We start from the raw sequence: 12,311 nt of genomic DNA, 5'->3' as shown, positions 1-12,311 counted from the left end.
AGTATTCAGATCTGTGTGTGCTGGCCAGCTTTTAGTAGTTATCTAATTATTTTCTCATTTCTCCCTCTTTCATTTTTCCACAGGTTTTGGGGGTTCTTTTATTGCTCCTTCTCCTTCACCTTCCCCTGTTACTCCAGCTCAGGCTAATATACTACAGCCCAATTTTGAAGCTGCTTTTGGAGCATCACCCTCACCTTCTCCTGGCGGCACTTCCTTTGATCCCTCAGGTGAGTTGGGGTGTTTTGTTTTTGTAAATTTCCAGAACAAAATGCTGATTTCATTTATGAGATGAGATGCTGTTACAACTCTCCCTGATGTGCAAAAGGGCATTCAGAAGGATTTCTTTGGAGGCTTAAAAATTTCCTGCCTTGTGCTCCTTTGAAATGCGTAAATGTTTAGCGCAGTGTAAATTGAAGCAAAGTTCCTGTCACGCAGTTGTCTTTCGTAGGGTTTAAACACAGATCAAACCAAAGTCCTCTCTTTGCATGTGCATGTTTGTTTAAAGGAAACTCCTGAAACTGCAGACACTTTGTACTGTTTATTCAGTATATGGATGTGTGGTCTTGCTATTTTTGCTGAGCCTTTTCCAAGCGTGCATGGCACAAAAATGTTAGATATAATGGACTTCCAGGGTGTTCTTCCCTTGACATAAAGCTTAACCTTTCATCACTGCTCTGTCGTTTTCTGTTTGTATCTCTTTCATTCTATACTTTCATGCTGGGGCCTTGCTACAAATTTGCAATTTGGGTGAGTTCTGCAACAGAATAAATAAAAACAAAATATTTTAGTATTGCTTTGCTTTATTTGATCGCTTGTCGGAGCATAGTGCAAGTCGGCTTACTAACATTGGCATGCACATCTGATGTGAATAGGTGTACTCACCATGTAATGTTGGTCTGGCTTAGAAATTGCTACCTAATTAGGTATAATGGGATGAGATCCTCTGGGTTGTGGTATATTTTTCCAAATGTGATATTTGAGCTGGAAAAGTTATGCCAATCCATGGCAATATTATATTCTTTCTGATACCTTCTAAAGCAATACTTTTAAAGGAAAAAAATATAACCCACTATCCTAGCTTATAGATGTCAGAAATGAAATACTTTTGTGGTTTGGAAAACTTACTGTGCAGTTAGTTTTCCAATGGACGTCACAATAGGCTTATTGATACTTCTGTCTCAGTAATTCTTACTACAAGTTATCTTCTCTGGCTTTCTTACCCTTGTTTAATGTTGAGCAGGTTTTATGTTTTCCAATTTTCTTTGCACCCACAACTATCCATTCTTCCTGACACACTTAATGTGTACTGTTATAAGAACTACCTAGACAATCCCAAGGAGAATTGGCCAGATGTTTGCCATAAAGTATGCTGAGATAGAAATTGGAGGTCAAAAATACTTATTATAGAGAAAATTCAAGGAGATATTCTGAAACTTCCCATGTTTGCCTGCCAGAAGCAATAAAACCATTGCCATATGGTGTCCCTAATTTTCTCTTCACCATATGTAAAAACTAAATGTGGGGTAGTTCAGATGTTTTTGAAGGGAGAAAGATTAAAAAGTTGGCTACAGAGAATTAAACTTAGGGATATCATAGTTATTGAATGTAGCTTATGAAAAGACTATCTGATGGCAATTCCTTCCACATCTGCAATTCTGCAGCAGTCACAATTCATTTCAGTAGTTACCTAACTCCATGCTTTCTTTTCTGGTCTTAGAAAGCTGATTGGCAAGTGGACTGTGATACCTTGAATTCATACACAAATAGAGGCCTACTGTCTAGTTCAGTTGTTCTTCCCACCACAGGGAAAAATGAAGGGATGGAGTGTGCAAGCCTGAGACCTACTCCTAACCTCTCCCAAGGACTATCCTGGGGGGAAACAATGTCCAGACAGACGCCCTGTTTGACATTTCAGAATGTAACAAAGACCCCATAGAAGATTCTTGTAGTATAATAATACGTGGTCTTGTCTTGATTTTTTTTAAAAAAAACAACAACCCATAACTTCATTTCTCTTTCCATCTGAATTCATGGTAATGGTATTGGAAGCTAAGCAGTGTTGAAATGCAGGGTATTCTACATCTTAAGAGGTTTCCAAGGTAAAATACTAGTCATTATTTGGATCTCTTCAGATTATTCATTAGAATAAATTATATACAGGATTAGAGTAAGATTCAGTGTGTTAGCCAGATAGCTTGCATGCATGCCTTCCATTGGCATTACATTAACATTAAATCTATGTGATGGTGGTACTAAGATCTGTAGTGATTGTATGTGTTACGAAGTTCATGGTTTGACCATTTTGGATGTCAGTTGCCTCGACCCATGTTACCCAGGCCGTGCTTTACAAAACATTGGTGCCCTAAACTACTGCTCTTTTTTAATCTACAGTGTTTGATGGCTTAGGTGACCTCCTTATGCCAACTATGGTGCCATCTGGTCAACCGCTCTCTGCTTCAGGAATAGCCGCCTCTTCTACTTCAGCTGCAACCAAAGGCATTGGAAGTGATCTTGATTCCTCTCTCGCAAACTTAGTAGGGAGTAAGTTTGGGAAACTTCAGTGCTTGGAAGTGGGTTTCGCTTTGTTTTTTTCGGTGACCCATAGTGTATCGTACTAATCAGTTGGACATGATTTACACTCAGTGTGCCTCTGTTGCGTATCTCTTCAATAGTTATTGCAGAAGGATGTGTTTCTTCCCCTATAGGAAGACAAAGTGATGAGGTTTTCATTTTCTGTGTGACAGGAAATTCCTGTTCTCGTCCTGAACTTGTGACACTGAAGCATATACAACACTTTTTATATTGCTGAGTTGGCTCAATTCTACAAGTTAAGCAAATCACTTGAAGACATTTTTTTTTTTAAAAAAAAAAAGATAGTAAATGGAAGAATAATAGTTAAAATAAAATTACTCACATTCCTAAGAGTAGCATTTAAAGTGAGAAGTAGAAAATTAAATTTGTGGTTACATGGATGGCCAGTAAATGCTACCTAAAATAAGCATTGATTTCTGGCTTTACCTTATGCTTCAGAGATTAACACTCAGATGACAGTAATAAAGACCATGTGTTTGCATGAAGATGCCCAGAACAGATAGGATTGTGAAATTGCATCTCAGTGTTGCATCTGTCCTTGAATAGTGTGAGAAACCTTTTTGATATATTGTGCGTTATTTTCATTTCAGTCACTTTTTTATAGCTGAATAAATGCTGCTTAAGTCTGTTGACCCTTAATGATTCAATGAGCTCAAAATTGCATTCATTAGTCAGTGGTTTCATTAAGTCAAGAATGGAGAACCTGTGGCCTTCCAAATGTTGAATCCCCTTTCCAATCATTCCTAACCACTAGTCATGATAACTGGAAATCCAACACCATCTAGAGGAGAGTTTCCCAAACGTGCATCTCCACCTGTATTTGTACTACAAGCTAGGAGGACCAGTGGTCAGGGATGATGGAGATTGTGGTCCAAACCTCGATCTAGAGAGTCGCTGGTTCCTCAGAACTGCTGCTAGATGGCATCTGAACCAATTCTCTAACTCATAAAGCTGTCTTATATCATGTTCCTATGTATCAAATGATCAGGCATATTTTGGTCATTGTAAGAACTGTTGAAATAGATGTTGATATCTTTATATGCAAGTTGGGCAAAACTGTTTTCAAATTACCTTTCCATCTTTGCAGATCTTGGAATTTCTGGTACAACATCAAAGAAGTAAGTAGCTAGTAAAATCAAAATTCCAGACATGAACATACTGTACTTTTTACTGACTGACTTTGCATTTGTGGTGCTTCTATTTATTAGTAGTATTTTTAATGAAACTTCTGCTTCTGCTTCCCTATAAACAGTGGCGGAGCTTCATGCTCTGGCACTGGGGAGCGGAGAGCAGGGCTGGCGCGTGTCCTGGGGGTGGGGCGCGCCAGCCGCAGGGGCAGGGCACCCGGGGGGGCAGCCACAATGGCACTCTACTGGGATTGCGCTGCTGGGGGTGGTGCACTCCCCTCACACTCCTCTTGGTTATGTATTCTTTTAAATCCATTCTTTGGAAAGATGACAAAAATAGAATGGTCCTGTCAGTAAAAACCTGGTCTCTTATGACAGAATGGATTGCTAGTACTTCTCTCCACAGTTTCATAAGTGAAAGCTTTATGAATTGCTGTATTTTCCATTGCATACTGAAGATTAAGGAACATTGTACAGGCATACCTCAGAGGTGTTGCGGGTTTGGTTCCAGACCACCGCAATAAAGCTAATATTGTAATAAAGCGAGTCACACACACACAAAATTGTTTCCCAGTGCAGGTAAAAGTTATGCTTGCATTACACTGTGGTCTATTAAGCCAGGCCCCCAAGGCTGCAGGGGGGGGGGGAGGGAAACCTGACTCCAGCGCTATGCCAGCTGCACTCCCATGGCCAGAAAGTGGCAGCGGTAGCAGGAGGCTTCCTTCCACTGGAAGTGGCAGGCTGCCTACAGCTGCACCCGTCTCCTTTTAAGGAGCAATATCTGCAATAAAATGCAAAGTGAAGCACAACAAAATGAGGTATACCTGTATTTCATTTTGTAATCTAAAAGCCAGTAGTAGTGCAAATCTAAACATTGCTTTTGTTCCAGCCCAAAATATTGCACTATTTCCAGTTCTGTCCCTTAGCTGGTTGGTTGGTTGGTTGGTTGGTTGGTTGGTTAGCATTCAAAATCATTGTCTGTTTTAGGGGAGATCTTCAGTGGAACGCAGGAGAGAGGAAGTTGACAGGAGGAGCCAATTGGCAACCCAAAGTAGCACCTGCAACATGGTCAACTGGCGTTCCTCCAAGTGGCCCAATGGTATGTAGTGTTGTTGATACTTCTTATTTTTAGTGAAATGCATATGAATTGATTAGCCATTTCAATAGACTCTGCCACAAGCAAGAGCTTTGTCACCCTAGAAAACCATTATTACGGGCTGGATTGTCTGAAGTCTGTTTACACTAACGTTAGAAAGTTTAGGAAATGTATATCCCATCCTACTATTGTTTAAATTATGTAGTTATCTTATCATTTGTTCCGGGAGCATAACACTTCCTTAGTGTTTGAATGAAAGCATGTTTTCAATTTATGCCTCCTGTACCTTTAGTATAAATGCTTTTGTTCACTATACCCAACCTTACTTCAGAGAATAATCCAGAGTGCTAACAAACCATGGGAAACTAGAATATTTGTTGAAAACACTGTTGTTAATAGTGTTGCTGGTTGTTGTGAAACAATCCACCACCTTGGGACAGCAGTCTGAAATATAAAAGCTTTCAAATTAAACAAGAAAATATTCAGCCAATATTCTAAAACAGTAAAGAGACAGGGCCTGGCAAATCTCAATTTATTCTGTGGGGTAGGCACCACTCCATAGAAAGCTCTGCCTCTGGTTGCTGCCCACTGCCTGACTAGCCTCACAGGGCTGCATAATCTGAAACAGAGTGTCCAGTGGTGATCTAGGGAAGAACATATGGGAGAAACCGTTTGTTGTGGTCCCCTGCCCCCAAGTCATTTAAGGCTATAAAGCACCTTGAATTGAGCCAGGAAATGAACTGGCAGCCAGTGCAGTAAAAACAAGTTAAGCATGGTGTGATCAAAATGCCTAGCTACAGTATCCTAGTGCCACATTTTGCACCTCTTGTGGCGACAGTATGGCCAGTTCAAGACCCAGCATGTTTCAGAGTTCTAGATTGTGGCAGTTTAGTGGAAAGGGGTTGCACACAAGGCGGGAACTGGGGCCAAAGTCACTGTGTTCGGATCTGGCTATGAGTCTGTCTGCTTGAGAAACAAGTGAATAACGTAGAGAAGTTGAATATTTTCAAAGGTAGCTCTGAATAAACCCAGAAATTTGTAACATTCGACAAACTAAATTGATGACTATGTTAGGTTTTTTTTATTGTATAACTGTAAATCCTTGAGACTTACGTGAAAGGCGAGTTAACAAGGAAGAGGAGGATAATTGCTGGGTGACAGCTTTTAATACAATGAATCTGTCCTGTGTTGATTTAACTTTGGCAGGATGTGGAAATGGCAGGATGGGCTTCTGTAACGAGTGTTGAACAGTGACTTAATGTTGGAAGTGAGTGTGTGTGTGGGTTCATATCTGTATAATCTGTAATCAGTGTCTGGTGTTTGTTATTCTGGTTTCTAGACAGGATCTGGAGCTCCAGCAGGTGCTGCCCCTCCTACATCAGGTGCCCCCCCTGCACAGCCTGCACCAGGATTTGGGATGGTGAGTGACATTTAATAATAGAGATTGCATTTGATCAGTCATTTTCTTAAAAAAAAAAACAAAAAAAAAAAAACAATGACAGGAAGGATTGCCACCACCTGCCACTTAACCTTTGCTTCCTTTTTAAGTTGCTTATGGCCAAGACTTGTATATTTTGCCCTTTAAAAAAAAAAAAAGTCAGCATTGAGCAAGAGGAAAAACAGAAGTCAGCCCACATTACCGTTTTTGTAACCTTGCTTAACTTGGATATTTTGCATGCTTCTGGAAGGAGCAAGAAAACTATGCAGAACTCTGAAGCTCTGCCCCAGGAATCTTTCCTCGGTCCTGCCTTCTTAGTTTTCATCAGACATTTGTCACACACTGAAGTTTATCATTTGAACCTTGAAGAGCAGGAACACGTTCCCTTTAAAAAAGGATACATCTGATGCCAATCGATGCACCGAACACCAATTTCTATGCTTGTCACTGCACAATACACAGTGCACTGCATAAGGAGTTTGCTGGGGTTTGCTAACAGATTACAAAGGGTGTTGGTCTTCATCTGGTTGGTTAGGACTCAGTAATGGATTACAGCCTGATCTAAGGTGGCAGCACTACCACCATACAGATAGATAGATAGATAGATAGATAGATAGATAGATAGATAGTAGTAGAAGAAGAAGAGGAAGAAGAAGAAAATAAGTCCCACAATGCATGCTTGGGTTAAAGGTGAGTCCCAGGTCTGAAAAAGTTGACAACTACTGGCAATAGGGCATACAACCTACCTGAAGTGTGCATTGTTGTTGAGATTTGATTTTTGTATAGTGGAAATCTGGCACACTCATTGGACTGTGCATACCTGAAAGGATGGAGGCTAGCAGTACCTGTCTTGCCAAGATGTTGTCAGCCAGCTAAGACACAAGCTTGCCTTGTTTGTACTGCATGCATCATTCATTGTTCTCTTAATACTTCCCAGCAACCTCCTGGATCAGGTGTCCCAATGATGCCACAGCAGCCGGTTATGTACGGACAGCCTATGATGAGGCCGCCATTTGGAGCAGCTGCAGCAGCTGGTGCACAAGTAAGGGCTAACAATTTCTCTCTAGAAGGTCTTTTTTTCCGGAGCAGCTTAACTTTTATGTCTCCTCTTTTGTCCTGTGACCCTCTCCTGTATTTTCAGCAATTTACCTTTTAAACTCCTTTGAGTGTTTTAAACATTTAAATTATTACAGTCGTACCTTGGAAGTCGAATGGAATCCGTTCTGGAAGTCTGTTCAACTTCCAAAACGTTTGGAAACCAATGCTCGGCTTCTTGATTGGCTGCAGGAAGCTCCTGCAGCCAATGGGAAGCCTTGTCGGATGTTTGGCTTCCCAAAAAAGTTCAAAAACTGGAACACTCACTTCCGAGTTTTGATCGTTCGGGAGCCGGAACATTCGACTCCCAAGACTCCCCACGGTACGACTGTATTACAATATATTTTGGCTTCCATGCAGAGCAGTTGCATTTCTGCAGTAATACAAAATGCTTGCATGCCACTTTCCTTTAGCAGAAGAAAATGGGTTTATCGCATCCATTTTCTTTTGTGATTTGTAGTTGCTATCCTCAATACAAGTTAGGTAAATAAATCATCAAGTAAAAATATATATAAATAGTAAAATGCATTAGTTTGTACTCAACATCATCAAACTGGAGAAGATAAAGTTCCTTTCTAAACAAAACAGCGTTCTGGGTCAGGGAGCTCCATGAAGCAGGTGCCATGTTGGAAAAGGCCCTGCCATCCTCCTAGATTATACTTCTATTACAAGGGAGCACTAAAGCAGGATCTCTGTTCAAACGGCTGGATTAAATGTAAACTATTGAAAACTTCTTCTGTTGGATATAAACCACTATCTCCTCATTTGTCTTCAAACTTACCTGCCAGTACTTACTGCAGGAAGCACAACTTAAGTGCAGAAGTATACCCACTACAGTGTGTTCCATCCCTAGATATGCTTAACTTAAAATGTGTCTAAAGTAAGTTACATCTGTGGGACAGGTGTAACATTGGAATGGTTTTCATCTTCAATCTATTGCATCTTAATTTTGTTTGTAGGTGAATCCTAATATTTATCTTACCGTTGTCCTTATACTCTTCTCTTCTCTCTCTTTTTTGTTTGTGTGTTTGTTTCATGCTCTTCTTGACTGATGGGAAACCCGTTAAGCTCTCTCCAAGCCCTACACCTGCCACTCAGAGTCCCAAAAAACCACCAACAAAGGACCCATTAGCGGATCTTAACATCAAGGATTTCTTATGAACTGTTTAAGGTATAGGATTGCCGGACCTATTTACTTACTTGAGCTTTCTTTTCTGGCATTTGCTTAGGTGACTGAAGTCAAATAACTATTTTTTCCTAAGTTTGGAAGGTTTTAGCAGTGGGCTTCCAAATATTACTGGTTTCTTGTGCATCGGCAACATTTGGTGTCCCCATGCCTCTCGCCTTCCTTCCCAAGTCATTGGTTATGTTAGATCTTACAATGATTTATGTGGAAATTATTCAGTTTGGCTGTGTATTTTTTTGATGTTTTATTTATTGTTTATGACTACTTTTGTTATGTTGTAAATGTATTTTTTCATGTTGTAAGCCGCCTTGACCATGGTTTGAACTATGGAAAGGCGGCATACAAATAAAAATTATGTTTGTATCTTGGTAATGCCAGATCATGAAACTAATTCAAATGCTTGTTGCTTAGTTTTTCTCTTTTGCTCTCTCTCTCTCTCTCCCCCCTCCCCCCACTTCCACAGCTGTAGTTTTCTGTCAGGATAACTGAAGATGCAAGCTTGGAATCTACAAACAAGACTTTTGTTGCTCGGAGTTGTCCAAGTGAGCCACCACTACCAAACCCAGTGCTTACAGATTTCTCTCCTACTTCCAAAACGTGTAGCACAGCTGTGAAAGTGAACATTAGGAATGTGTACTATCTTAGTTGTTATCCCTCTTCTCTCTCTCTCTCTTTCTCAGTTTGTGTACTTGGGTTATTATTTATGTGTTTTACAACTTTAAACAATGGATGTATGTTTCTGATGCCTTCTTAGTGCTTTTCTGAACCTATCCAATAGGGGCAGACTATGCAGCTGTTGTGTGGTGAGCCATTTGGAGCGATGTGTCTGTGTTTCTGGAGGTCTCTGTGTAAATAACTTTGGCAAACCTTCTAAAATTTTTCCCTTTTGAAGTCCAGTTTCTCTTGTATATCTGTTATACAAAATAATAGTGTAATGATACCAAGGTAGTAAGAAAAAAACACTCTCAATCCTACAAACTCTTTTTGTGTGGAAAATGTCCCCCCCCCCCAAATGCAGGATTCTGAATTTGTTGTGGAATATGTTTTTTTTTTTTTTTGTGGCACTGTACATGTTAAAGATAATTTTAAAAAGTAATATAAAAGAGAGCTCCCATTTAATACATCTTCTTTCAAGTTGATTTGCAAAGAATTTTTTTCAAAAAAAATTATATTGAACATACCTTATCAAATTTATTTTAAAATATTTAAGGGACTTTTGTTTCCCATTTTAAAACCAGCTTATTTACCAGCTCTTATTTTAAATGCACTGAAAATAAGTAAAGGGCAAGTTCCTTGCCATGTTGCTAAGAGTGGGGGGGAAATCCTAGCTGCGCAGACATTTTAAGGATTGTCAGGTTAATTAGGTTGCTCAGTGTATTTGTTGGCAAATCATGAATAATTTTTATTTTATTTTTTATTTAGCTTTTATGTACATCAGTTAGTTTGGTGCTTTTCTGTATGAGCCTTGGACTAGTAGTGTTTTTTCCATTCCCATACACCGCTGTGTATCTTCCGTACTGTCTGTGATTAGAGGTTGCACTAAACTGGAAAACTGCACCCTTTACTGTAAACAGAGAAAAAAAATTGTGTTCCTTTAAACGTTTTAGTTTGTTCTCTCATACTGTTTGTGCTGATGGCTTGGCTTAAGATTTTTGACTCCTTAATAAGGTCACTGTTGATCAGTGTTACAAGTGGCTTGGCAGCTCTTTGTAAAAGCATATTAGGTTGAAAAGATGTTCACCTAAGTCTTTCAAATTAACTATTTAATCAATATATGGTACCATTTTTTAAAAAGTGGTTGTATCTGAACTTATTGTGGGGATAACATACACTGTAATGACAGAGAGTTAGAGAGAGAGAATTTCAAAGTGGGTTTTCTTTGTATTTTGATTTGAGGAAAATCCCAGTGCATGTATACCCTCTGAGATGCAATAAAACACCTTGATCAAAGTAAATTAAAACACAAAAGTTGTGTCCTTTGATTGTTGCTCTGACTTCGCCATTTGGTGCTTCTCGTAGGGACACAATAGCTGCTGACTACAGTTTGACATGCTTGTTCAGAGCAGGAGTGGTCTTGCTCTTTGAGCCTGCTGGCATTTTAAATCTGACAGCTGCTAGAGAATTCTCCAGCCTACTAAAGCAATTGTGACTGGCAGTACAACCATATGCCTTTTTTGCTCAGAAGTCAGTCTTGCTGTATTCAATGAGGCTTACTCCCAGGAAAGTGAACCAGAAGAAGGTAAGGAGGTGAGGAAAAGGGAGGTCTATGAGCAATAGTGAGAGAGAGTGTGATCTATGGATGCATGGGGTGTGTTTTGAGAGTGAGAAGGAGCAACTATGGATTTGAGGGGCTGGGTCTGACCCAAATCCACTCTAGCTCGTGGATCACAAGGTTCTGTCACAAAAAAGTCCCATAAGCCCCCACCATCACCCCCCAAAAACCCCCGCACCTTGGTCTATAATAGTACCAGAGAATACAGTGGTACCTCGGGTTAAGCACTTACCGTATTTTTCGCTCTATAAGACGCACCAGACCACAAGACACACCTAGTTTTTGGAGGAGGAAAACAAGGGGAAAAAATATTCTGAATCTCAGAAGCCAGAACAGCAAGAGGGATCGCTGCACAGTGAAAGCAGCAATCCCTCTTGCTGTTCTGGCTTCTGGGATAGCTGCGCAGCTTGCATTCGCTCCATAAGATGCACACACATTTCCCCTTACTTTTTAGGAGGGAAAAAGTGAGTCTTACAGAGCAAAAAGTACGATAATTCATTCCAGAGATCCGTTCTTAACCTGAAACTGTTCTTAACCTGAAGCACCACTTTAGCTAATGGGGCCTTCTGCTGCTGCCGCGCCACCGGAGCACGATTTCTGTTCTCATCCTGAAGCAAAGTTCTTAACCTGAGGTACTATTTGTCAAACAATAGGATCAATACGGACCGTCGTGAATGACCTGTGAATGTAGCTTCAAAAACTAGCACTGGATATGAAGTAAGTGGTAATGTGAACATACCCATAGTGACCAGAATTATATATACATAGCTATTGTTCAGTCATACAACATATTATAGAGACATTATGAGATTGATTGTTTTTGATGCCTTGCCAGTAGCAGCTGTATATTGAGTCAACACTTCCATTGCACTCTCCACCACAACCCCAAGATACCTTTCCTGATTAGTCTCACTGCTAGCTCAGACCTCCCCCCTTCCTCTTCTCTGTGTATAAAATCGGGGTGGGGGTTAGCCCCATGTGCATCACTGCTCATCTCTTAAAGTATGAACACATCAAAAGATGTAGTCCCAATACAGATCCTTGGATGAACCCCAATTCTATCTTCTGCTTTGAGAAGTCTGCATTTATTCCTACTCCCTGCTTCCTGTTATTTAACTAGTGAGCAATCCATAAGAGGACTTCTATATTTATCCTATGACTTTTAAATTCGCTCAGGAATCTTTAGTGAAGGACTTTAAAGTCCAGGTAAAGAGTTTGATCTTATCCATATGCTTGTTGACACTCCTAAAGGTTAGTGAGATGGGTCGGGACTTTCCAGAAGTCTATTGCTTGATCACTTTATCTTAGCACTTTTTCTTAGCACTTTTCACCGAAGGTTTCCTTAAACAATGTTTTTCATCAAAACAGGCCTGTAATTGCCTGGATCCCTTTTTGAAAATCGGCTGCTTTCCAGTCCTCTGGTGCAGAGGAGAATGTAGCATCAGAAGCTGCCACTCTGTTCAATTGAATGATCCAGTAATGCGCATCTCAGGCAGAATTTAATT

The 12,311-nt window shown here is 40.1% G+C and overlaps 1 protein-coding gene across 1 annotated transcript in view; it reads left to right on the top strand.

The window, feature by feature from the left end:
- The window catches only part of SNAP91 (synaptosome associated protein 91), a 68,888-nt gene extending 58,386 nt beyond the window's left edge, over window positions 1–10,502 (top strand). The window contains exons 22-29 of the mRNA XM_083730166.1: window positions 84–227; window positions 2,392–2,541; window positions 3,680–3,710; window positions 4,707–4,818; window positions 6,155–6,235; window positions 7,191–7,295; window positions 8,417–8,519; window positions 8,998–10,502. Coding sequence (XP_083586292.1) covers window positions 84–227; window positions 2,392–2,541; window positions 3,680–3,710; window positions 4,707–4,818; window positions 6,155–6,235; window positions 7,191–7,295; window positions 8,417–8,509 — 716 coding nt within the window. The 3' untranslated portion in view covers window positions 8,510–8,519; window positions 8,998–10,502. The remainder of the gene's footprint in view (window positions 1–83; window positions 228–2,391; window positions 2,542–3,679; window positions 3,711–4,706; window positions 4,819–6,154; window positions 6,236–7,190; window positions 7,296–8,416; window positions 8,520–8,997) is intronic.
- The last annotated feature ends 1,809 nt before the right edge of the window (window positions 10,503–12,311 follow it).

Source organism: Podarcis gaigeae, assembly GCF_964106915.1.
Source record: "Podarcis gaigeae genome assembly, chromosome: 3".
In the NCBI taxonomy this organism is placed as follows: domain Eukaryota; kingdom Metazoa; phylum Chordata; class Lepidosauria; order Squamata; family Lacertidae; genus Podarcis; species Podarcis gaigeae.
This window is presented reverse-complemented; position numbering and strand designations above follow the sequence as displayed.